Source organism: Triticum dicoccoides, chromosome 2A (genome assembly GCF_002162155.2).
Source record: "Triticum dicoccoides isolate Atlit2015 ecotype Zavitan chromosome 2A, WEW_v2.0, whole genome shotgun sequence".
Lineage (NCBI taxonomy): Eukaryota > Viridiplantae > Streptophyta > Magnoliopsida > Poales > Poaceae > Triticum > Triticum dicoccoides.
The window spans coordinates 30957031-30984216 of NC_041382.1; the positions used below are offsets into that span (position 1 = coordinate 30957031).

The 27186-nt window shown below is 43.5% G+C and overlaps 1 protein-coding gene, 1 long non-coding RNA gene and 1 pseudogene across 3 annotated transcripts; 2 read left to right on the forward strand and 1 right to left on the reverse strand.

Annotated features, from left to right (window-relative positions):
- The first annotated feature begins 2603 nt into the window (after positions 1-2603).
- On the forward strand, positions 2604-4040 carry LOC119352943 (annotated as a pseudogene).
- Positions 4041-6013: 1973 nt separating this feature from the next.
- Positions 6014-14839, forward strand: LOC119352942 (UDP-glucosyltransferase UGT13248-like). The gene is made up of 4 exons (XM_037619532.1): positions 6014-6682; positions 6865-6989; positions 14057-14328; positions 14446-14839. Exons 1-4 carry the CDS (start codon positions 6014-6016, stop codon positions 14781-14783), a joined length of 1404 nt encoding a protein of 467 aa, XP_037475429.1. The 3' UTR covers positions 14784-14839.
- LOC119352944 lies at positions 9106-13726 on the reverse strand. 2 transcript variants are annotated; one of them, XR_005170274.1, is made up of 8 exons: positions 13121-13726; positions 12970-13036; positions 12710-12874; positions 12234-12417; positions 11826-12085; positions 10525-10665; positions 10411-10442; positions 9106-9419 (listed from the first exon to the last, which is right to left on the reverse strand). It is a non-coding gene; the product is annotated as an uncharacterized LOC119352944 (long non-coding RNA). The 2 variants fall into 2 exon arrangements; XR_005170275.1 differs by having other exon boundaries at positions 9854-10442.
- Positions 14840-27186: the final 12347 nt, after the last annotated feature.

Genomic DNA, 27186 nt, shown 5'->3' on the forward strand with positions numbered 1-27186 from the left:
ATTAGTGTACGGTCAAATCGGGAGCGTCACAAAATGTGTCCACCGTTTGAAGTAGAAAAATCACTATACCTCAAAAGATAAATATCTTCTCCTCTTCGAGTTCTTTTTTGAAAACCAACAGGAGCGCCGCCTTCTCTCCTCCAAATATCCCGGTCATCTACAACAAGTTATACATTATCTTCTTATCTACTTCCTCCGTTCTTATTTTTGCTTCGTATGTAGTCACTCGTTAGAATCTCTAGAAAAACTTATATTTAGGAACGGAGCGAGTAGTTTTGTCATGTCCACTTCTCTCTATCCATCAGTTCTCCCTTCCCATTTTTTTCTCCTTCTAGTCCGACGGCTAGCACGCTTTGCAGCTGCAGGGCGCCACCGAGGCAACACAAAGGCTGATGGCGGGGCAGTTTCTCCCATGGATTCCTCTCTTTTTTTTCTCCCTGGGCGCCATCCCCTTCCTACCAGATTTGTTGCGATGGAGCCCCACGTCGGCGAGCGGCACGCCTGGCGACGACCTGCTGTAGAGGTCCTCGGCGCTGCAACGGGGCTGCTGTAGAGGATCGCCGGTGTTGTGCTGCAACCGGTGTTGCGGGGATGCGTCGTGCGAGCGCAACAAAGGGTTGTCAGTGTTTGTGCTGCGACCGATGTTGTGCGATGCTTCACGGTGTGCGCAACTGATGCGATGTGGGTGATGTGTCGCTGTTTGCAACATCACCCCTTTTGCAAAAAAAGAAAGAAAAGAAATTGCAACAAGGGTCTTGTCGCGGAAATACAAAGAAGAGTCCGGAGATGCTACGCAACATCACCTCTGTTGCAATTTTTTTTGCAATAAGGGTCTTTTGCAGGAATACAGAGAAGAAATGCAAATTTTGCAATGGTGCCCTGTTGCAGGAATCCGCGTTTTGGTAACCGAGCGAAATTCCGAGGTTCCGTGCGGTTACCGCGTTTACGGACCACCCTCGAGAAACACTCATATCAAGCAAAAAATCTCAAATAATTTGAAAATTTTGAATTCAAATTCTCACAGTATAGTTAAATATAGGTCATCTCTTCATAGCAACAGAACTCGTCATGGCTTGGTGGTAAAGCTAACCTTCCCTCGGCCAAGAGACGACGATTCGACTCTGGGCTTTCACGTTTTTACTTTTTGATAGTGCAAAACTTTAAAAAATGCTGCCATTTTGTTGGAGCGATCAGAGCTCGAACCCGCGACGAGCAAGGAAGAGCCAGCTGTGGTCGAATAGCCACTAGACCAGGGTAACGTAGATGTTAATTAGAGTTAAATAGCTATCTATATCGTTCTTAAAAATTTTGAATTCAAAATTTGATTATAAATTCCGTCCGAATTTTTTTCGGAATTTCACGGTTACCGTGGTAACCATGAATTCCGGTGCCCCTCGAGAAAAAAGGTCCACTTGTGATTCAAAACCTTGGCAGGAATACAAATAAGAGGCAAAAAAAAGGAGGAAGATGCTTTTGCAACAAAGGTTCTGTTGTGGCGAAGGTTTGCAACAAGGTTCTTGTTGCGGGAGAATGAAGAGGAGTGATCAGACGACTCGCGTCATATAATCGAACGGCTTTCACGTTTTTACTTTTTGATAGTGCAAAACTTTAAAAAATGCTGCCATTTTGTTGGAGCGATCAGAGCTCGAACCCGCGACGAGCAAGGAAGAGCCAGCTGTGGTCGAATAGCCACTAGACCAGGGTAACGTAGATGTTAATTAGAGTTAAATAGCTATCTATATCGTTCTTAAAAATTTTGAATTCAAAATTTGATTATAAATTCCGTCCGAATTTTTTTCGGAATTTCACGGTTACCGTGGTAACCATGAATTCCGGTGCCCCTCGAGAAAAAAGGTCCACTTGTGATTCAAAACCTTGGCAGGAATACAAATAAGAGGCAAAAAAAAGGAGGAAGATGCTTTTGCAACAAAGGTTCTGTTGTGGCGAAGGTTTGCAACAAGGTTCTTGTTGCGGGAGAATGAAGAGGAGTGATCAGACGACTCGCGTCATATAATCGAACGGCTCATGACCCGGAAGATCTTTTAAAAAGATTAACCGACAGACACATAGCACTCCTCATAGGAGAAACAGAAGAGAAAAGAGAAAGAAAAATAGCTGGAGAGGGTAGTCTTGGAATGTGGAATCTACACGAGCACCTTCCCTGAATCCCTGTCAAGCTTGAAAGCGACTTGCTTGATACTACTCCCTCCATTTTAAAATGTAGTTCATCCGCGCTTTTCGAGGTTTAACTTTGACCATAAATTTAACCAACAAGACCAACTGCGGCGGAAAAAAATAATATATAATTGAAAACTTCTTTCGAATACAAATTCACTGATATAATTTTTGCTCCCGCCATAATCAATCTTGGTAGTTAAATTTATGGTTAAAGTTAAAACACGGGGATAGAGGAAGCACTACCCTGTGAAATGTAGGGAGTAGATGATAGCCATGCTCAGAGAAGCTTCCCGTAGGAGAACAAAAAACCTTATCTTATTTGTATTCCCCGATGCATTCATTCATGGTACACTCACTCCCTTGACTGAACATCCAAAGCAGAGCTTTTTTCCCAGAGCTGAAGCGAGCCTGAACCCAACAGAGACATGGAGAGCGATGAACGCGGGGGCGCGCACGTCCTGCTGGTGCCGCTGCCGGCGCAGGGCCACATGAACCCGATGCTCCAGCTCGGCCGCCGCCTCGCGTACCACGGCCTGCGCCCCACGCTCGCCGCCACGCGCTACGTGCTCTCCATGGGCCCGCCCCCCGGCGACCCCTTCCGCGTCGCCGCCTTCTCCGACGGCTTCGACGATGGCGGCATGGCCTCCTGCCCGGACCCCGTCGAGTACTGCCGCAGGGCCGAGGCCGTGGGGTCAGAGACGCTGGCGCAGGTCATCGCAGAGGAGATGCGCGCCGGGAGGACGCCGTCCGTGATGGTCTACGACCCTAACATGGCGTGGGCGCCGCGTGTGGCCAAGGCCGCGGGCGTGCCGACCGCCGCGTTCATGTCGCAGTCGTGCGCCGTGGACCTCATCTACGGCGAGGCGTGGGCGGGGCGCGCGCCGCTGCCCATGGCGGACGGGAGCGGGGCGCGGTGAGCGTGGACCTCGGGCCTGAGGACCTGTCGCCGTTCGTGGTGTCGCCGGAGCTGTACCCCAAGTACCTGGACGTGTCGATCCGGCAGTTCGAGGGCCTCGAGGACGCCGGCGACGTGCTCGTCAACTCCTTCCGCGACCTCGAGCCGCAGGAAGCGGAGTACATGGAGTCCAGATGGCGCGCCAAGACGGTCGGCCCGACGCTGCCGTCCTTCTTCCTCGACGACGGCCGCCTGCCGTCGAACAAGGCCTACGGCGTCAACTTCTTCAGCAGCGACGCGCCGTGCATGGCATGGCTGGAACGGCAGCCTACTATCTCGGTAGTCCTCGCGTCCTATGGGACGGTCTACAGCCTCGACGCCGGCGAGCTTGACGAGCTTGGAAATGGGCTCTGCGACTCCGGCAAGCCATTTCTCTGGGTCGTGAGATCCAGCGAGGTAGAAAAAATATCTGAAGAACTCAATGACAGATGCAAGGAAAATGGATTACTTGTGCCATGGTGTCCCCAGCTTGAGGTCTTGGCGCATAAGTCCATAGGTACGAAAAATAGGGAGTTTATTTTTATGAATATAAATATCAATTTTTCAGGTATTAATTTACCTTTCAACTTCAGGTTGTTTCTTGACCCACTGCGGATGGAACTCGACGACGGAAGCAATTGTTGCCGGCGTGCCAATGATGGCAATGCCACGGTCGGCTGACCAGCCAACCACGGCAAAGTACATGGAGAGTGCATGGGGGATCTGCGTGCGGATGCGGGCAAACGAGAAAAGCTTGGTGAGGAGGGAGGAGGTGGAGAGGTGCATCCGCAAGGTGATGGGTGAGGGGAAGGATGAGTACCGCAAAAATGCGACAAAGTGGATGAAGATGGCAAAGGAGGCAATGCATGAAGGAGGCACTTCGGATAAATATATTGCTGAATTTGCAGCCAAGTATTTATCGAGATAAATTTAGGCCTGATTATCCACAACCACTCGATAGTCATATTGTGATTCATCGTAAATTCTGTATAGAGGATTATTCTTCCTCTTCACTTTATACTTCAATGTCAAGGCATTCATCAAGAGGTTTAGAATGACACTTTAATTTTCTTGTGTTAGTAGCCACTGCACAAATCCAATTTTATATCGAGTTACCGATGAATTGACTATACTCATGAGGAGTTAGATATATTTGGGTTTATGCACCTAGGTGTAAGCTTTAGAGAACAAACGATGTAATGATGCTTTAACAAACGATGTAATGATGCTTTAACTTGGAGAAATTTGACAAAATTTCCTCTGTTTATCCCATATTTGTGCTTGGGTGACGGTAACTACCAAAATTTAGAAAATCTGCCTCAAGGTTTCTGATTTAAAAAGTCTATTTCAGACTTTACATCATTTGACACCAGAGCCTCTCCTAACAAAATGGTCCCACATATTAGGCGCATGCGACAGCTGAGCCTGAAAGCTCATAGGCTACACATCAGAAATAGTAGGAAATAATTATAGGAGTTCGGTTAAGATTTTCTATACATCCCAGTCACTTGAATTAGAAAAATATGTTTTTTTATTTTCCGGATCTTCTAGACTATATTTAGTTTACGGTATTAGAGTTTGCAATCTTATAAGAAAATTAAGTTCTGAAATTAAAAGTAACTCGTGTTTCAGGTATTGTTTAGTAAATTTTATTTAACATCTATTCATATCATTTATCCTTGTTAAATATGAACAATTACAATAAAAATATGATAAACATATTCCAGTACTTGAATTCTACTTCTTCATACTCTGTAAAATACAAATGTAATTTATGTTATTCAGTTGTATGCATCTACTTTACTCTAAATGAAAACTACAGTTCAAGATTTTCCAGACCATGGCAGAATACAACTTGAAGGATTTAAAAGATGACAAGAAACAATTGTTAAACATTGAGTTTATAGGCCAACTTTGTCTTTTTACAACCTAATTTGAAGGTAAGTTGAGCAGAAATAATAATTTAAGGTCTCCAAGATCATTTCCTGTAGTTAATTTCGAATAGGTCATATATGGAATAATTTGTCACAGTAGAATAAACCATTCATAAAACAATTGAATGGCCTGAAAGTTGTGTTAAAATTCGCTCATATTACACATTTTTTAGACAAATGTGTTGTTCAACTTGCGGTAACTGACTTGCTGTGCTCTTGCAGCGGAATCATCGAACTAAAAAAGTTATTTTCGAAAAGGGGATTACACCGGCTTCTGCATCATTGTAATGCACAATACCATCTTTGAAAAAGTGAAAGAGAATAAAAGAAAAACTGCAGCTGATCGAGAAGAAAAAGATTACATGACTCAGTCACAGAACCTATCATTGACGAATGAACGTACAAATGTGACTTGATAGATTACATTACTCTGTTTCTGTCATAACCATCTTGCTTGTTTTTGTATAATCTAAAACTGAGCCGCTGTTGTTGCGGGATTGGAGGGCCGGTGGTGAGCTACATTTTTAACCAGCAAAGGCACTGGTCAACACCCCATTAAGTTGCTGGCCACTCGCTGATAATATCCATAGTTTTAAATAGTCGACTATAGCAGCCGGGTGCTACTAAATGGTCGTCTTCATAAATAACCCGCTATAACCCGTTTTAGCTCGCTATAACTTCGTTATAACCTGATCTAAAGGCCTGCCGTTATTTTTCATAACCCGTTATTTAAAGCATTGAGAATATCACACGCAGTGTCTTTGTCTGATTGACGAGTGTCCTCGGAAGATGGATGTGCACGCGTACGGTGGAGAATGCAGCCGCGCCACCTTCCTCGTTGCTTCCACTCGCCCAAGTTCAGCCACCGGACCTTGCGCGCCGCTCAGCTTCCACCCTTTCCGTGCCTATATAATCCACTCCACCGAAGCACCGGAACACCTGAGGAATCCCCAGACCAAGCAGAAGCATGCAGCGCACGGGCCATGGAGGCGGCGGCGACGGCGAGGGCGCGAGCGTCCTCCTCCTGCCGTTCCCGGGGGCGCAGGGCCACACGAACCCGCTGCTGGAGCTGGGCCGCGGCCTGGCGCGCCACGGCCTCCGCCCCACGCTCGTCACCACCCGCCACGTGCTCTCCTCCAGCCCGCCGCCCGGCGCGCCCTTCCGCGTGGCCGCCATCTCGGACGGCTTCGACGCCGGCGGCGCGGCCTCGGACTACACGGAGTACGTCTCCCGGCTGGAGGCCGTGGGGTCCGACACGCTGCGGGAGCTCCTTCTGTCGGAGGCGCGCGCCGGGCGGCCTGTGCGCGTGCTGGTGCACGACTCCCACCTGCCGTGGGCGGGGCGGGTGGCGCGCGCGGCCGGCGTTCCCGCCGCGGCGTTCTTCTCGCAGCCGTGCTCGGTGAACGTCGTCTACGGGGAGCTCGCTGCGGGGAGGCTGGCCCTTCCAGTGACGGACGGGCGTGAGCTGCTGGCGCGGGGAGCGCTGGGCGTGGTGCTGGGTCAGGAGGACGTGCCGCCGTTCGCCGCGGCGCCGGAGTCACAGCCGTTGTTCCTTAAGACGGCTATTGGGCAGTTCGACGGGCTGGAGGACGCTGACGACGTGCTCGTCAACTCATTCAACGCCATCGAGCCAAAGGTGAGTCTTGTTCGTGTGCCTCTATGGGTTTGCAAACATGGAAATTCTTTCTACATCTTTGTTTGCAACATCTTTATAAATTTTGACAATACTAATAACGAGACTAGAATCTTTAAAAGGGAAGTTAATTAGAGTAGGGTTTTACAGAAAAATTAGTGCTTGACATTTTGACGTGTGAGCAGGAGGGAGCGTTCATGGAGTTAACATGGAGAGCGATTACCGTAGGCCCCACCTTGCCATCGTTTTACCTTGACGACGATCGTCTGCCCTCCAACAAGTCTTATGGTTTCAACCTACTAGATGACCAGTTGCGCCAATGGCGCAAAGGCCAAAAGTAAGCCATGTATTGAAAGAGTGTACATTAATATTATTCGGGCACATATCTTGAGCTCCTTGTGGTTCTTGCTCTGTTTTCACTTGAGAAATCCCTCTCTGCCTCCCAAATCTTCGCTGATGCCTGCAAAATGTATGCACATGGGACTGCATTAAGATAGCCAAATGAACAAATAGTCCGACGAAGTCATTCACTATAACCAACAATTGTCTTCCTAAACCACAACTTGAAGTACTCTAGATAGCCTCATTTCAAAAGAAAAACTGAACAACAATCGGATGGCAGAGACGCCAAAATAGCTCAAATGATGCAGCCATTTGCCAATTTCCAGGCATTATTATGTCACATACTTGTACAGTTGTACTTTCCAAAGCAGTTAGGAAACCAATTTTTTTCCTTCATCATGCAAGTACCGAGAAGATACTTTCTTGATGAGTGACCTTATTAAAGTATCGAAAAATCAAAACAAAATGTTAATTTCAAGAGGGGAAGCAGACACAAGTAACTTTCAGATATTGGTGTCATTTAATTTATATACTCAAAGATGTTGTATCAATAACTATATACAGTTCTTATTCCATTCACACATATTTCTTTGGACCCACATTACAATTCAAGCATATTTTTCAGTCTAAGGGGACATATAAACAGGACGGAGGTAGTAGTAGCCAGCTGCAGCACAAGTCCCAAGACACTTTGCGAGGATGTATGGTGGACCAACTATTAATAAAATTACTATTGTACATGTCGGCTATTAGGATGACTCTAAATAGCATGCAACTCCTTACATTGTATTGTTGGATGTACACTCTCCTTTTTTTCGTCTGCATATAACATTTGGGCAAAGTCAAACTTTCTAAAGTTTGACTAACTTTGACAGAAAAAATATCAATATCTACAATACTAAAGCTATAAGGTACTAAAATTAATTTCATGATGCATCTAATAATATTTATTTTATGTTGTGAATTTTAATATTTTTTTGATAAACTTAGTCAAAGTAAAAAAATTAACTTTGACCAAATTTTATATACAAACTAAAAACATAAAAATATTACTAACCATACTACGATCCCACTAAAAAAATCACTACAACTATGTCTAGAAAAAGGCACGTCCGCCCGTGACCATCCGTAGGCACGCAGCGCTGCAGTGTGCTTGTCGCCTTGTGCCTTTCAGGACCCAGAAGACACATCGATGCATGCACGGTGCACGCGCGTCCTCTCAGCAAGCTTTAGTCTCCAGCTGGCCGCTAGTCCAAGCCGCGTGTCGTGTGTGTATGGGTTTCCTTGTGAGCCTGTCTTCTACTCGACGCAGCTCTAGCAGTTAGCAGTGGAGATTGACCATTTGGGGATGCTGGGTACGCCTCGGTTCCTTGCTCTAGTTGGAGGATCCCCGCCGTCCTGTTGTTCCGGCTCTCGGTGCTACTTCCGCGGCTGCTGCTTGGGCGCTGCTTTGCCCTCCACGCGATATGCGCCACTGCTATTCTGGTCATCCGTCTGCTAGGCATGCTGCTCCGCTCTGCAGCCGCTGCTGTTCTGGTCATCCGTCTGCTAGGCTTGCCGCTCCGCCCTGTGTGCGATCTGGTTTGTATTGTTTCCTTTGATATTAGATTTGTTGTTTGTTGTCGTGGGCTGGGTTCGGTGCAGTGTTTCTCGAGCAATGATGTCATTGGATTAGGCATTGGTTTTTATAGGGATGCCGCTTATGTGCTTCATTTGTTGTGGAGGGCGCATCGTGTAGGAAGATGCCGCTTATGTGCTTCAGATGAAATGCATTCAACATACATGGTGGAAGAGAGCTGCCCCAGGCCCCCACTACTGAACCACCACGCCTACTATAAGGAGATGGAGATCTTCGTCCCAGGGGAAATCAATTTAAACTTTACTAATATTAGTCACCTACATTACCATGATCTAGTATACGGACAGTGATTCACCAACCATATATAGTCATTAAATTGCACACAATTCCTGTCTTAATACTTGCCCAAATAATGGCTGCATTATCAGCTCGGCCATCACTTTAAAATATGAGCTGCCACGTTTCTCCTTCCCCTCACACAATGCAATAAATCTATGTATGGCAGTCTCATGCCCTGTGTTAAATCGGTTGAGTAAAAAATGGTACCCTGATACATGCACTTGACAGAGAGGTGCATTCAGTACTTCCCTACTTGAGGTGATCACATATACTAAATTAAAATGCAATGATCACATCACAGATTATAAATTGTTTTCTTAACTTATGCACACTCTACACCCGCTTTCCCAAATCAGCTTTACCATGTCACCATATATCCAACCTTTATGCAAAACAGGCAACTTAAAATTGGAGTGATATTCCAGGCTCAGGTTGTGAGTCCTCATATATGTCATCAAGAGGAGCATAGGACATATAGCTCTGCGAACGAAAGCATATTTGTATTGTTACATAGCACTTTTCAAGGGATAAAGAGAACAATAACCAATTAAGTCGCCCCACAATAAATATTTCATCACGTGAGGGGACACACAACAGAAAGAAAAACATTTCGATCATTGCATCAAGCATTTATCATTAATCAAACCAGCAACATAGTACCACCATAAAAAAACATCAATAATTAGATTTCTTCAGGAATCCATTCCATATAATTGAAAATTGGTCGCTCATAGTTTCAAATATTTCTAAAATTGCTTCAAGGAAAGAGTGTGGACTGTGGAACATAACACCGCTGGTACTCTAAACCGTATCATCAAATCTCTGAATTAACTTGAAAGATAATGTATCAAATCAGCAAAATTATCATATTAAAACTTTGTTAGTAGTCATTTTCATCAGCAAAAATGAAGTACCTCTAGAAGATCTTGCAAAATGACAATTTGTTGTGCAATGCACTTGGGATTACATGGAGCCCGTTAGTATGTTATGATCAGTATCAAATAAGGTCTTACTAACTCCATTTAACCTACAGCAAAATACACTAATCTATAAACAACTGCAGTTAGCAGTAAACTGAACTCACATGTAGCACAGAAAGGCTGCAAACACGTACTTGGTGCTGCTGAGCGGAAGAATATTAAACAGTCACTTCAACCTTACGTAATACAAGGGAGGATATATACCACATTACAACAGCAGCCCCAAATTGCAGCAAATATATATAGCTCAATGTGTATTATTCATTTTAACACACTATTATTACTTGATATACTGAACTTCAACAGTAGTACATGCTTTAGAAAGCAAGAAAATTGTTGAATTGAAAGCTAAATTTGCCTAACAAATTGTAGCACAAGAAAGCGGTAAAACAAAAAAAATGAGAGATGGCAACTTTCCAAATCGAAGAATTTCTTAGACAACACAGACAATGAGAGAATAGCATAGAAACAGTTAAATGAAAATAAAGTACCTTCACTATTTAGGCATACGAAATATGTAAACCTGAAAGAGCAAAGACCATGACCTGAGAATCCTGAGCTTATTGAGATCCTGAATAGTGCTTTTGTATAAAAGGGAAACTTACTCTATCCTTCCAAGAATAGAAAACCACAATGCATGAAAGTAGAAACACAATTGCTCTAGCTTTTTCCTCCAACAGTGGTGATAATCATGGTTCTCTATCCTAGACAGAACGGAACATACTTTTTCAAGATGAATGGCAAAGCTGCAAAATGACAACATAAATTCAGAAATATCTTGGATTACTCGTGGAAAATATAACTAACACAAAACAACATCATCTATCCACCTAAAAGGAAATTACCAATGAGCTATTGCACATATTTTGAATGTTATCAAAAAGTAGGGAATGGGGAAAGGGAAAAAAGTAATAAACATATACTTTGCACATTTCTTGACATGTACAAATACATAATTAATTGCTCGTCCACAATTCCTTCAGTTTAGTCATGTCTAAAATTAAAAGCTAAACATGAAAATCAAGCAACTTAGTTGCTTCTATATGGATTGCTGGTAGACACACTGCGGGTTCATGACCGAGACCATGCAGTGAAGTAATGAATCATATAGAACTAAACCCCAGTTGTCTGTTAACCTCTTCGCTTCAACAGTAGTTCTGTTTTATTGAAAAAGAGGTAGCCCTCCGATTTACATTATAATAAACAAAACAGACCTGGCCAAACGGGCCGGCCCGGCACGGCACGGCCCGACCTGTGCTAATCATGCCTGGCCCAGCACGGCCCGCCATGGCACGTTTAATAGCCGGGCCGTGCCGGGCCGGCCCACGGGCGCTGCTCCTTGGCCCAGGCACGGCCTGATTAGTAAACGGGCCGGCCTGATGGCCCGTTTAGCACGCTGGGCTACACATTTTCAGCTTGCTGGGCTGGTTTTTAAGCCTATTGGGCTATACTTTAGGTATATATATATATAAATTCTGAAAATATATAAAAAAATTAAACGGGCCGTGCCGTGCTGGCCCGCGTGCCCAGGCTCCAGGCCCAGGCACGGCCCAAGGCGTGCTGCGTGCCGGGCACGGCCCGTTTAGCCCGTGCCGTGCCTGGCCCATGGCGGGCCGTGCCGGCGTGCTCGCGGGCTGGCCTATTTAGCCCGGCCCGTTTGGCCAGCTATAAAACAAAAGCAGGTCATACTCTACTCCTAAGAAAAAACAAAGAAAGAAAAAAATAGACAGGCTCAGCGAACTGAAGATGACAGAATGTAGTTTTTATTTATACTGCAAAGACAGGGGCAAGCTGATAATTTGTAGCCTCCCCGGTTGTTTTCTGAAAATTTCAACCGAATAAGCTGCAATACTTGTAAGTTGTAAAGTACCTCTCGTGAAACTGAAAATGTCTGTAGGAAACGTACATCTTCGCCTAGAACTCATAGTTACTGGAATCCTCGAGCGAGGGAGAATCCTCGGCCTGAGCTCAGTCTCGGACTGTTTTTGCATGTGCAAGTGAAGAAAACATCAACACCAATACAGAACAGAGATTCTGGGGAGGGAAACAAAACATCATCTACGTGCACATAGGTTGACCGTGTCAGTGAACCAAAAGGGGAACTTTGCAGGGTACAAATCACTCCATTGCTGTATAAACCAATCTGACTTGCAGCTCCAATTGCACCTAAATATGAGTGGTGGTCAAGGAGAGGACAAGAGCATACCACATGAGAAAAACGACAGGAACACCCGATTTAGAGGGGTGTAATTAACCAATGCTTGCGTAGTCATAGTTAGAGAGAGGGATGAAACAAGGAAATATGAAAGCTTACCGGAAACTTATTTTGGCCCTGCTGCATCTTTCAAATGGATATTGTACCCACTTCCTCCATGGTAAGTCACATCCATCTCCACACTTGAGAATCAAAACAGTAGTCTAAGTGGGGAAACAAAAACACTCCACGAGGCTCATGCTGCCACCAAACCGGGGGCCCTCAAAGTTCGTCGCTGTCGTACCTAAAACACACAAGGCGCTCCCTTTTCAATAGTGTTGCAAGATGAAAACATCATTTGCAGCTCTCAAATAATTCAGATGAATAACATGGCATCGAAGTAAACATTTATAGTTACTAAAGAAACATCACCAGCTACAAGCTGCATCAGGTTTAATATGCCATTAAATTAAACAGAGCTAACAAGTTCATTTCCCAACAGTTGTAGGCATGTCAGACTTTCAAAAAGAAATCTATCTATCTACCACATAAATTCATCACACAAATCACACAAGAGGAGACATCTTGGATTTTACCTACAAAATTCCACTATGGCAATCATCACCACCTCATCGCAGGAACAACCACCCTTCCTCTCTCGCTGTCGGCTGCCAATCCAGTCTCATCAACCCATCCTCGTAGCTCCCGGGCCACCCCAGGCCACTCTAGTGAACATGTTTTAGTTTTCTTCTCTTATCCGCCTTCAGAAAGGATCAAAGAGAACATAAGCAAAGCTACTCATCTTGTTATGATTGACCGGAACTAATTATTTGAAGAATTAAATCAGATGGCTTACATAGATCAATCCTCCCCGTCCTTCTTGGATTTTCATCAAACACCATGTAGGCATAGAGAAACCAAATCTGCACAAACAAATATAGAAGCTCTAACAGCAGGGCACTGGAAGGAGGCAAAATCAGAAAAAGGAGAAGAGTGTGTGCACCTACTTGAGAAGGAGGCGATGGAGCCTCGTGCAGCTTCTCCTGGTCCACCTCGACCTCCTATGTGGCATGGCTGCCCCAGCTCATCAATGGTCAGTTCCGGCTGTTCGGCTCCGACGCTCATCCAGGAGAAGGGCAACCGGTTCCTCTAGACGCGTCGCCGCCACAACGGGGAAGCCGACCTGCTGCTGCCGCTGCAGGACAATGACTGGCTGCTGCCCCACCGCCTCCACACCCCAAGACGCCTTGCCTGAGAGGAGGGGAGGAAGCGCCGCTGGGGCGAGGAGCTGGAGGAGGGGGAGCAGTAGCAGGCCGCGGCAGTAGCAGTGCGGGCAACAACGGTCGGAGAAGAAGGCGCGCCGCGGGTTCAGGGAGGAGCTGTAGCAGCGGCGAAGGGAGGGAAAGGGGCTGGCGGCGCAGTGGGAAAGAGGGGAGGCGCGGGGCTCGGGAGGGGATCCCTCCCGTTTTCCTCTTGCCTGCCTCCCGAGCTGTTGCCTCCTCGTCCTCGTCCATAGCGCGTGGTCGGGTGCGGAGGCAGGGGAGGAGGTGATGGAGGCGGAGGTGGAAGAGACGAGGCGTCCGAGAGGTAGGGGAAGTGGTGGCGGCGGCATATGGAAGAGGAGGGGGATGGGAAGAGACGAGGGAGAGAGAGATCTTTTCCCCTGAGAAAGAGGGCTGACGAGGCAGATATTTCCATCGCTTCGTTTTCATCTTTTCGCCCACCGAAACAAGGCAAACCCACATCGGTCTTTAGATGCAGCAGGTAAACAGGTCCACCCGCCATCCGCTTGGGAAGCAGCGACAAACGTAGGAAAAAACCAACGGTTGACCGACTGCCAGCGGCCAAAAACAAGCGCTAGTAGAAAGATCGTTCGGCCCACGATCGCTAGCGCGCGCAGTTGCCCTCGCTAGGCGGGTAGCCTAGCAGGGTTTATATGTTAGATTTGGCAGCGATGCACCGTGCATGGATTGGCTAGAAAAACAGAGCATCTCCTCTGTTGTGCTCGTATCCTACGGGACTTTCTCCAACAACGACGCAACCCAGCTAGAGGAGCTTGGCAATGGGTTGTGTAATTGTGGCAAATCTTTTTTATGGGTTGTTAGGTCCAACGAGGCACACAAGCTATCGGAGGAACTAAGGAAGTCATGTGAGAAGAATGGATTGATTGTTTCTTGGTGCCCCCAACTTGAGGTTCTAGCACACAAGGCCATTGGTATGATATCACAAAACGATATTTGTTTTTGCCTCATTTGAAAATGAATTAGAAGATTTGGTAAAACAAGAAACTGGTAATAACATTTCCTTTTTTATTTCGTAAACATGTATGTAGGATGTTTTGTTACTCACTGTGGCTGGAACTCGACGCTGGAGGCGGTTGTTTGTGGTATACCTCTTGTGGGAATTCTGCATTGGGCGGACCAACCCACCATCGCAAAGTATGTGGAGAGCGCATGGGGTATGGGTGTGCGAGTGCAGAAGAGTGAAAGTGGATCACTAAGGAGTGCGGAGGTCGAGAGGTGTATTAGAGATGTCATGGATGGGGAGAGGAAGGACGACTACAAAAGAAATGCTATGAAGTGGATGCAAAAGGCCAAGGAGGCAATGCAAGAAGGGGGAAGCTCGGACAAGCATATTGCTGAATTCGCTGCCAAGTATTCGTCAATTTGAATTTTCAACAATGTAATCTCTATTTCAAAATAAGCAAGTAGGCAATGATTCCAAGCATATATGTTTAGAGGAGACAATTTTTCCATATGTAATTACAATGCTAAATTCTCACCATTTGGAACGATGCTGAAATTTCGTAAATTAACAGCCCATAATGCTTTACACATTATGTGTTTTTTCAGTAAATTTATATCTGGGCTGTAGCTATTACTAACAACTAACTCTATACTATGTATATGGTTTCTCCTCAGTGTTCCACATGGAATATGATGCATGATAATTCGCGGAAGATGAGTTCATAAGCCTGAAGTCTATCATATACGAACGTGCATCTACGGGGCATCACGCAATGCACGGTGATGTGGTACATATTTTTTTTTTGAAACTAGGGGGGGGGGGGCTCCCCACCTAAATACATGTCAAGAAAAAAGTTTTTACATGAGAGTTTTTAGCCTAGGTAGGAGGATAGGTAATCACGCCACAACCCGACATGATCCGTAAGAGGTGCCTTTATTGAGGTGATAAGACCAAAGGGTTAGATCTGCAATAACGTTAGAGATCACATCATTATGGGATACATCAATGCTTCTAAACACCTTAGAGTTTATAACATCCCAACTTTTCCTGAGTAGCTATGACAGTCGAGTAGTGTTGGGGGCGGTCCAAAGGGATAAGGTCAGCGAGTAGGTTGGTTGGAAACCAAGAGGATCCCATACAACACATGAGGATGTGCATCCTAAAAAAATGAGCACAGTCTTCCACTGCAACAGAGCATCGAGCACAGGTCGAAGAATCAAGGAGTGTCTTGCGGTGTAGTTTAGCTCGTGTATTTAGCCGGTCAAGGTGGAACAACCAGCCAAACACACAAACACGGTTGGGCACCCGTATGACAAAATGGAGTCCATATGACCATACATTCGTTGGCATGGGCGGAGACAGGCCCCAGGCAGCCCAGGCAGCTGCCTGGGGCGTGAGGCCCATCTCGCTCGTACACTATAGCAAATATAATGTAGAACAACGAAGGCTCCCTGGGGCGTGAGGCCCATCTCGTTCGTTGCCTGCCTCATCTGCCTGCGGCCTGCCTGTGCGTCTACTTCGAGTCTGGACGAACATGAACCAGCCAGCCACCCGCAGCCCGTTCCCCTGACTTGGACGAACCCTAGGCGCCGCCCGCCGCCTACCCTGCCGGCCAGCTCCGTCCCCTTCGACCCCCTTCTGCGGCATCAGGTTGCGCCGCTGCGGTGCTGCGGGCTGCTGCCCTGTCCGACGAGGCGGCGACCTCGGCAAGGCGGCAGGCTACCCGGCGTCCGGCGAGCCGCAACACATAGCAGACAGCAGAGCAAGAGGCCAAGAGCAAAGCTATCCCTTCCTTGCTTCCTAGTTTTCTTCGAGTTCGATGTACAGCTTGTTGGGGAACGTAGTAATTTCAAAAAAATTCGTACGCACACGCAAGATCATGGTGATGCATAGCAACGAGAGGGGGAGAGTGTGATCTACGTACCCTTGTAGAACCGTTTCCCACGCGCATCGTCACCTCGTCCTTAGCCAATCTTCGCTTAATTCGTAGTCCCTGTTTCGAGTTGCAAATATTAGCAACAGAACCAGTATCAAATACCCAGGTGCTACTGCGAGCATTAGTAAGGTACACATCAATAACATGTATATCACATATATCTTTGTTCACCTTGCCATCCTTCTTATCCGCCAAATACTTGGGGCAGTTCCGCTTCCAGTGACCAGTCTGCTTGCAGTAGAAGCACTCAGTTTCAGGCTTAGGTCCAGACTTGGGTTTCTTCTCTTGAGCAGCAACTTGCTTGCTGTTCTTCTTGAAGTTCCCCTTCTTCTTCCCTTTGCCCTTTTTCTTGAAACTAGTGGTCTTGTTGACCATCAACACTTGATGCTCCTTTTTTATTTCTACCTCCACAGCTTTCAGCATTGCGAAGAGCTCGGGAATAGTCTTATTCATCCCTTGCATATTATAGTTCATCACGAAGCTCTTGTAGCTTGGTGGCAGTGATTGGAGAATTGTGTCAATGACGCAATCATCTGGAAGATTAACTCCCATTTGAATCAAGTGATTGTTATACCCAGACATTTTGAGTATATGCTCACTGACAGAACTGTTCTCCTCCATCTTGCAGCTATAGAACTTATTGAAGACTTCATATCTCTCAATCCGGGCATTTGCTTGAAATATTAACTTCAACTCCTGGAACATCTCATATGCTCCATGACGTTCAAAACGTCGTTGAAGTCCCGGTTCTAAGCCGTAAAGCATGGCACACTAAACTATCGAGTAGTCATCAACTTTGCTCTGCCAGACATTCACAACATCTGGTGTTGCTCCAGCAGCAGGCCTGGCACCCAGCGGTGCTTCCAGGACGTAATTCTTCTGTGCAGCAATGAGGATAATCCTCAAGTTAGGGACCCAGTCCGTGTAATTGCTACCATCATCTTTCAACTTTGCTTTCTCAAGGAACACATTAAAATTCAACGGAACAACAGCACGTGCCATTTATCTACAATCATACATAAACAAGCAAGATACTATCAGGTACTAAGTTCATGATAAATTTAGGTTCAATTAATCAAATTACTTAAAGAACTCCCACTTAGATAGACATCCCTCTAATCCTCTAAGTGATTACGTGATCCAAATCAACTAAACCATGCCCGATCATCACGTGAGATGGACTAGTTTCATTGGTGAACATCACTATGTTGATCATATCTACTATATGATTCACGCTCGACCTTTCGGTCTCTGTGTTCCGAGGCCATATCTGTATATGCTTGGCCCGTCAAGTATAACCTGAGTATTCCGCGTGTGCAACTGTTTTGCACCTGTTGTATTTGAACGTAGAGCCTATCACACACGATCATCACGTGGTGTCTCAGCACGAAGAACTTTCGCAACGGTGCATACTCAGGGAGAACACTTCTTGATAATTTAGTGAGAGATCATCTTATAATGCTACCGTTAATCAAAGCAAGATAAGATGCATAAAAGATAAACATCACATGCAATCAATATAAGTGATATGATATGGCCATCATCATCTTGTGCTTGTGATCTCCATCTCCGAAGCACCTCGTGATCACCATCGTCACCGGCGTGACACCTTGATCTCCATCGTAGCATCGTTGTCGTCTCGTCAATCTTATGCTTCCACGACTATCGCTACTGCTTAGTGATAAAGTAAAGCATTACAGCGCGATTGCATTGCATACAATAAAGCGACAACCATATGGCTCCTGCCAGTTGCCGATAACTTGGTTACAAAACATGATCATCTCATATAATAAAATTTAGCATCATGTCTTGACCATATCACATCACAACATGCCCTGCAAAAACAAGTTAGACGTCCTCTACTTTGTTGTTGCATGTTTTACGTGGCTGCTACGGGCTTAAGCAAGAACCAATCTTACCTACGCATCAAAACCACAACGATAGTTTGTCAAGTTGGTGCTGTTTTAACCTTTGCAAGGACCGGGCGTAGCCACACTCGGTTCAACTAAAGTTGGAGAAACTGTCACCCGCAAGCCACCTATGTGCAAAGCACGTCGGGAGAACCGGTCTCGCGTAAGCGTACGCGTAATGTCGGTCCGGGCCGCTTCATCCAACAATACCGCCGAACCAAAGTATGACATGCTGGTAAGCAATATGACTTATATCGCCCACAACTCACTTGTGTTCTACTCGTGCATATAACATCAACATATAAAACCTAGGCTCGGATGCCACTGTTGGGGAACGTAGTAATTTCAAAAAATTTCCTACGCACACGCACGATCATGGTGATGCATAGCAACGAGAGGGGGAGAGTGTGATCTACGTACCCTTGTAGATCGACAACGGAAGCGTTAACTTGATTGATGTAGTCGTACGTCTCCACGACCCGACCGATCAAGCACCGAAACTACGGCCTCCGAGTTCTAGCACACGTTCAGCTCGATGACGATCCCTGGACTTCGATCCAGCAAAGTGTCGGGGAAGAGTTCCGTCAGCACGACGGCGTGGTGACGATCTTGATGTACTACCGTCGCAGGGCTTCGCCTAAGCACCGCTACCATATTATCGAGGACTATGGTGGAAGGGGGCACCGCACACGGCTAAGAATATGATCACGTGGATCAACTTGTGTGTCTAGGGGTGCCCCCTGCCCCCGTATATAAAGGAGCAAGGGGAGGAGGCCGGCCGGCCCTATAGGCGCGCCAAGGAGGAGTCCTCCTCCTAGTAGGAGTAGGACTCCTACTAGGAGGGGGAAGGAAGTGGGGAGGGAGAGGGAAAGGGGGGCACCGCCCCCCCTCTCCTAGTCCAATTCGGACCAGGGGGGAGGAGGCGCGCGGCCCACCTTTGGCTGCCCCTCTCTCTCTCCACTAAGGCCCATATGGCCCATTACTTCTCCCGTGGGGTTCCTGTAACCCTCCGGCTCTCCGGTTTTCTTCGAAATCACCCGGAACACTTCCGGTGTCCGAATATAGCCGTCCAATATATCAATCTTTATGTCTCGACCATTTTGAGACTCCTCGTCATGTCCGTGATCACATCCGGGACTCCAAACTAACTTCGGTACATCAAAACTCATAAACTCATAATATAACTGTCATCGAAACCTTAAGCGTGCGGACCCTACGGGTTCGAGAACAATGTAGACATGACCGAGACACGTCTCCGGTCAATAACCAATAGTGGAACCTGGATGCTCATAGTGGCTCCTACATATTCGACGAAGATCTTTATCGGTCAGACCGCATAACAACATATGTCGTTCCCTTTGTCATCGGTATGTTACTTGCCCGAGATTCGATCGTCGGTATCTCAATACCTAGTTCAATCTCGTTACCGGCAAGTCTCTTTGCTCGTTCTGTAATACATCATCCCGCAACTAACTCATTAGTTGCAATGCTTGCAAGGCTTTAAGTGATGTGCATTACCGAGAGGGCCCAGAGATACCTCTCCGACAATCGGAGTGACAAATCCTAATCTCGAAATATGCCAACCCAACATGTACCTTTGGAGACACCTGTAGAGCTCCTTTATAATCACCCAGTTACGCTGTGACATTTGGTAGCACACAAAGTGGTCCTCTGGCAAACGGGAGTTGCATAATCTCATAGTCATAGGAACATGTATAAGTCATGAAGAAAGCAATAGCAACATACTAAACGATCGGGTGCTAAGCTAATGGAATGGGTCATGTCAATCAGATCATTCAACTAATGATGTGATCCCGTTAATCAAATAACAACTCTTTGTCCATGGTTAGGAAACATAACCATCTTTGATTAACGAGCTAGTCAAGTAGAGGCATACTAGTGACACTCTGTTTGTCTATGTATTCACACATGTATTATGTTTCCGGTTAATACAATTCTAGCATGAATAATAAACTTTTATCATGATATAAGGAAATAAATAATAACTTTATTATTGCCTCTAGGGCATATTTCCTTCACAGCTCTGTTTGGTGGAGGCGTGGAGCTCTATTCTGAACTTCTAAATTCTGATGTATAGCTTTTAGGACAGAGACAGTGCATCGTTGAGCTTTGTTCGTTGGAGGCGTGGAGCTCTATTCTAATCTTGTAAGCATGGCCCCCTCACTTAGGATTCACTAGGTAGAGTTCCTGTACTCTGTAATTGCTAGATGCCACCATTGTTTGCTTGATGCCACTCCTTTGTTAGATGTGGAAACCTATGTAGACAGATAGTAATTTTGTTTCTATAAATTTTACAGGAAGGCAAGATGAGTAAAAGAAACAAGACATTGAATTCATTTTTTCAAGTTCGAACCACGGAAACTGCAGAAACAGGTCCTTCAACTCGAACAACTGATAATGCCCCTAGTGTTATGGCTCAACTTAAACCTGGTGATATTGAATCAGACCCTGGTAAGAGAATACCAATTGAGGATTTGGATGCAGACATTAGAGATCTTGCTAGAAGGGAGTACATTAGTATGGGTCCATGTCAACCAACTGATCATACATATGAGCAGATAAATGGTAGAAGCTTTCATGATTACTGGTATAATGATCATCGCGGCTGGTTGGAATATAGCATTGAAAAAAAAGCAGCCTTTTGCTTTTATTGTTTTCTATTTAAGCAACCAAGAGATGCAAACTATGGTGTTGAGGCGTTCACGAAAAATGGATTTAAATCTTGGAAGGATGGACCTAAAGTTTTTAATCAGCATGTTGGCAAGCATGATAGTGCTCATAACAAATCTAGACAACATTATGATGATTTCAAAAATCAAAGACAAAATTTTCCACATGTGTTTGATAGGGGTTCTAAGAAGAGAGAAGAAGAATACAAAGCTCGTCTCTTCATTATATTGGGTATTGTCAAATTTTTGACACTACAAGCTCTTGCTTTTCGTGGTCATGATGAGTCTGCTAGCTCAATGAATAAGGGTAACTTCAAAGAGTTGTTGGACTTGTTCATAAAGAAAGACCCAAAGGTGGAAAAATTGTTTGGTGATGCAGGTGGGAACCATCTACTGACTTCACATGAGATACAATTGGATTTATGCAAGGCTTGTGCACAAGAGACCACCAAAGTCATTATAGAGGAGATTGGAGATAGGAAATTTGCTTTACTTGTTGATGAGTCCAGAGATGCATCTATGAAAGAGCAAATGGCTATGTGTTTGAGGTTAGTACCTTTCCTCGTATTGTATGTGTTTGTTGTTGTAGACTTGTAGGTGGATTTTGTTGAAGTTTTATATTAATCATGCTCCTTTGTCTTATGTAGGTATCTCGGCAAACGAGGGGAGGTGATTGAGAGATTCATGGCAGTTGAGCATGTTCCTGACACAAGATCAACTTCACTGAAGGTAGCTTTGGATGGTATGTTTGCTACTCTTGGCTTATCTATGTCTAATTTGAGAGGACAGGGTTATGATGGGGCTTCAAACATGAGAGGGGAATTCCGTGGGTTGCAAAGATTGATCTTGGAGGAAAATCCTTATGCTCATTATATACATTGTTTTGCCCATCAGTTACAATTAGTGGTTGTTGCTGTTCCCAAGTGTTGTTCATCAGTAAGGGATTTTTTTGAATACACAAGCATGGTGGTTAACATTGTTAATGCTTCTTGTAAAAGACATGATCAATTGGCCCAAGAGCAACATGATGAAATAGTGCGTCAAATAGAGGCTGGGGAACTTCTTGTGGGAAAAGGAAAAAACCAATTAACTAACCTTGCTAGACCCGGTGATACACGGTGGGGATCACATCATAAAACCTTGTGCCGTCTTGTTCAGATGTGGAAACCAGTTCTAAAGGTATTAGAAAATCTACACAATGATGCAGATAATGTTGCACAAAGAACCACAGCCGCAGGATTGACAAAGCAAATGGAGTCCTTTGAATTTGTTCTCATATGGCATCTTATGATTACATTATTGGGCAAGACTAACAATCTGTCACAATGCTTGCAACTAAAAAATCAGAATATTGTACGTGTTGTTGGATTGATTAAAACCACATTGGATGATATTCAAAATATAAGGCAGAATGGTTGGGGTGAGCTCTTTAAAGAGGTAACAGACTTTTGTGTCAAGTACAACATTGTAGTGCCAAATATGGAAGATATAGAACTGCTAATGGGCGTTCAAGGACTTGGGGTGGGCAGTTGGTAACTTACAACCATCATTTCAGAAATGAAATATTCAATGTGTTGCATGATCAACTTATTGTGGAGTTAAACAACCGCTTTGCTGAAAGGTCTACTCAATTGTTGAGATGCATTGCTTGTCTTGATCCCAAGAATTCATTTGCCAATTATAATGAAGACAAGCTAGTAGACCTTGCTAATATGTATGCTGCTGACTTCTTTACATATGAAGTTACTTTTGTCCTTAGAAACCAACTAGACTCATTCATTCGGGAAGCAAGAGTTGATCCACATTTGATGAATTGCAATGACCTTGGTCATCTTGCCATAAATATGGTTACAAGTAATATGCACACAACTTTTCCCTTGGTTTACCGTCTTGTTGAGTTAGCATTGATTTTACCTGTTGCAACCGCAACAGTGGAAAGGGCATTTTCAGCAATGAGCACTATCAAGACTGGATTGAGGAACAAAATGGGTGATGATTGGATGAATCATAGAATGGTATGTTACATTGAGCGGGATGTATTTGTGAGTATTGAAGAATCAAAGATCATTGAGCGATTTCAAGGTTATCGCAGTCGCAAATGCCTTTTGCCTCGTCCTGGACGTAATTTTTCAAATTTTGCATCTATTATGAACTATTTTTGCTTCCTTTATTATGCACTGATTTGCATTTCAAAATTTATCATTCAAGGTTTAGCTTCTTCGACTATTGAAGAAGTTGTTATGGGAGGGTCAGATCAACCAATCCTTTGATTTGGTATTAATCTTTTGGATCATCTATATATGCTACATATTGTCTTTTGATTTATCTTACTTTATTAGTTGACCCATCATGGAACAAATGCTGCCATGGAATATTATGTTTGGTGTATTATTAGTTATGCAACATAAATTGACTTTCGTATGCGTTGAAACTGGAGTTTTTTTTTGGGTAGCTTTTAGCCGTTAGTTTCTCGCCTGGGGTGTCAGCCAATCCTGGCTCCGCCACTGTTTGTTGGTAAGCTGTGATCCCAACGCCTCATAGACACCTTTGGTGGTGAAGGGTGCGCCATTCAGCAGTCTGCGGGGGTTCGGGACCTGTATGAGCGTGACATTTTGCAACAACAAACGCAAAGACAAGTCCAACATACTATTTCCTGCCTTTTCACAGATGTTATATCTCGTTCAAAGCGATACTAACAAATGTCTGGGAGCGCGCCAAAAAATTGTGCTCACACGACGAAATCGAACACATGCCCTACAATACATACAGGTGTTCGGCTAACCACTAGGGTTTGTCGTTGCAAGTGAATAAATGCAGCGCTACTTTAAAAACTATTATAACCGCTCATACATGTTTTTCCTTAAAAATAATAATTGAAACTTCATAGATTGCAGAAAAAGTTTATGAACATGAAAAAATACGTTGCCCTATTCTAGAAAAGTTCAATTTAGAAAAAAAATCAACATTTTTAGAAAGTAGTTCACAAAATATTGAAAAAATGTTCATCAAAATTTGCAAAAAAAAAGTTAATCTATTTTTTCAAAATTTACAAAACTGAAAGAAGTTCAACATTTTTGAAAAAACCTAACTGAATTTAAAAAAAACTTAATTGAATCTGAAAAAACATCATTGATTTTGAAAAATAGTTCATCAAATTTGAAAAAAAAACTTCATCAAATTGAAAAAAGTTCATCGAATTTGAAAAAAATTATCGGTTTTGAAAAATAGATCACTAAAAAAGTTCATTGATTTTGAAAAAAAAAACTTCCTCGATTTGGAAAAAGTTCATGCATTCAACAAACGAAAAAAGAAAGTAGGAAAACAAAAAAAGAAAGGGAAACAATGAAGAAAATATAGGAGGTATTTCCTATACATAGAAGAGTATGAAAATCGATGAGGGAAGAAACCAGGAAGAAGAAAAAAGAACATAAAACAAAAATGGGAAAAAGGAAAATGAAATAAAAGAAAAAGGAGAACGAAAGAGTTGAAGATTAGCATATCCCGATCCGTGGCTTTCTGGTTATACCAACGAACCTGGATGAGGGAGGTAGCGGCTTGTTCCATCCGCAACGAGTGCATGCTTGTTTTTTGCGTATTAAAATACAAAGTAGCGGCTGCCTAAATTGCCAAATAGGAATTGCCAATATCTCGCTGAAGGTTTTGCCCATCCCCCCTATAGCTATTGGGCTGATCGGTTTTTTTTCCTTTCTTGTTTGCTAGTTTTGATCGAGTTTGCTTGTTTCGTTCACTGGGTTTCATTCGCTAGTGCTTTTTTTGAATTTTTTTTGTTTCTTCACTTGTTTTCTTAGGTTTTTATGATCCTCTTTATTTTTTTCACCAATTTTATTTGGTTTTTCCAAGGTTTTCATTAATTTTTATTTTCTTTTCATTTCCTTTAGCTTTTCACTATTTTTCTTTCTTTTTTACTATTTTTCTTTGCTTTTATTTTTTATATGTTTTTCTTTGGTTTTCTTTGTTTCTTTCTTGGTTTTCACTATTTTTTCCTTTGTTTCTAGTTTTTCCTTCTTCATTTTCATTATTTTTGTTTTTCTTTCGGTCTTAGTTTCTCTTGTTTCTTTCTAGGTTTTCATTCTTTTTTGTTTCTTTTTTTTGCATTCCACATTTTTCGTATATGTCAAGAATATTTTTCTAATACACATTCAACATTTTTCAAATATAAGTTCATCCTTTTCTTAATACATCGTTTACATTTTTTCTATACACCTCTTAATCATTTTTAAATATTTGGTTAATATTTTAAAAACGTTTTATGTAAAATATTTGGATATTTGGAAGTATAACCTAGACTATTAAAAGTTAGAGAAAAAAATCAAAAACATGAAAAGAAATACAAAAAAGCGAAGCCGGCCCATCTGGCGCTCCGATGACAAGAGGCTACCCTATGTCTCGATGAGAGCTCCTCGTTGGCGCCTTCAGTGCCCCGCAAACTTGTTGGCGATCACATGCCCACCTAAGGGGGCATGGCCCATCGCTCGTTCGACTAGCTGCTCGCTCGATGTTGGTTTCGCTGAAATCACTAATTGGGGAGTACTCCTTGCAAAGATCACTCCTATCGTCCAGGTTGTGACAAATGACGCGCTGCATGTGCACCACTTGTCACAATCTGGGAGTTTTTTCTTTTTTCGCAGATCCTTTTATTCCAAATGTTTTATCTCTTAAACTGTGCATCCAAATCTTGAACCGTTTTCACCCTTGGATTTCTCGTGTAGAGATCTTCAAAACGAGATACCCATGTTTATAGGTTTTGATGAACTTTTTCATAAAAAAACCGGTCAAAAAAACCAGATGAAAAAACCGAACCGGGAGCACTATTTTTTCCCTTTCCGAAAGAGACACGGCCGTGCCTCTCGCGAAATCACTACCATGCCTCTCGCAAAAGCAAAACTGTGCCTCTCGCGAAAGAAAAATAATAGAAAACACGTTTTTTTCGTTTCTGAGAGGCACGCTCGCGCCTCTCGTGAAAACACAATCGTGCATCTCACGGAAGCAAAACCGTGCCTCTCGCAAAAAAGAAAAAGAAAAAAACATGTTTTTTCCATTTCCGAGAGGTACGGCCATGCCTCTTGCGAAAGCACAACCGTGACTCTTGTGAAAACAAAATCGTGCCTCTCGCGAAAGAAAGGAAAATGGAAAACATGTTTTTTTTCCTTTTCTGAGAGGCACGGTCGTGCCTCTCATGAAAGCAAAACCGTGGCTCTCGCGGAAGTAAAACCATGCCTCTGGCAAAAAATAATAATAGAAAATGTGTTTTTTTTTCGTTTTTGAGAGGCATGGCTGTGCCTCTCGCACAAGCAAAATCGCGCCTCTGGCGGAAGCAAAAAAAAGAGTGTTTTTTTATTTATTTTTTGTCCAAAAGCTAAGAAAGACCAGTGAAAAATCAAAAATTCGAAAAAATTATTTAAAAACCAAAAACGAGTGCGGAAAAATAAAAAAACAAATTCCAAAGGAAGCGTCCAGAGAGCGACACGTGGTGGCGGATGAAAGCATGCCAAGTGGCGCTGATCATTGTGAGGCTCCCAAAGGAGCGCTTGTCAACTAGTTGCTCCCTGATTTTTCTCGCCCAATCCATCGCTAATGAGTTGTTTGCTGGTCTTTTTTTGGCCTGCAAGCACTTGTGAAAGACGAGTGCTGGTTTAAAAAAATGGTTGCGATTCTTCTATTAATTTCAAAACTTCATCAACTCAAAAAAGTTCATTAATCTGAAAAGTGGAAATATGTAAAAATGTCTGTCAATTAGAAAAAAAAATGTGAAGGTGATATAAGTATATGAATTTAAAAAAAATGAAAACCAGCTTTTTCATATAAAGTTCATCGATTATAAAAAAGTTTAACATTTTGAAAGCAAATCATGAATTTTGAAGAAAAAAGCTCACAAACTTGTAAAAGGTTCATTTTAAAAAAAATCATTGATTTAAAAAAATGAACTTTTTTAAAAAGTTCAAATTTTTTTTTAAAAAAAGGTTCATCAATTTTGATAAAAAGTTCATCAATTTGGAAAAAAAATAAGAAACTTGAAAAAGTTCCATCAATTTTGAAAGCAAGTTCGCGTATTCAGAAAAAAATCATCAAGTTTGAAAAGAAGTTCATGAATTCGAGAAAAGTTCATCGTACTTTGGAAAAAAGGTGACAGATGGAGAAAAGATTATCATTTTTGATAAAAATAAAGTTGATAAAAAAAGATCACTATTTCTATAAATATTTGAATTTAGAAAAAAAATATTGTGTTTGAAAAGAAAAAGAAAATAAAACCTGAGCAAAAAATGTTGAAA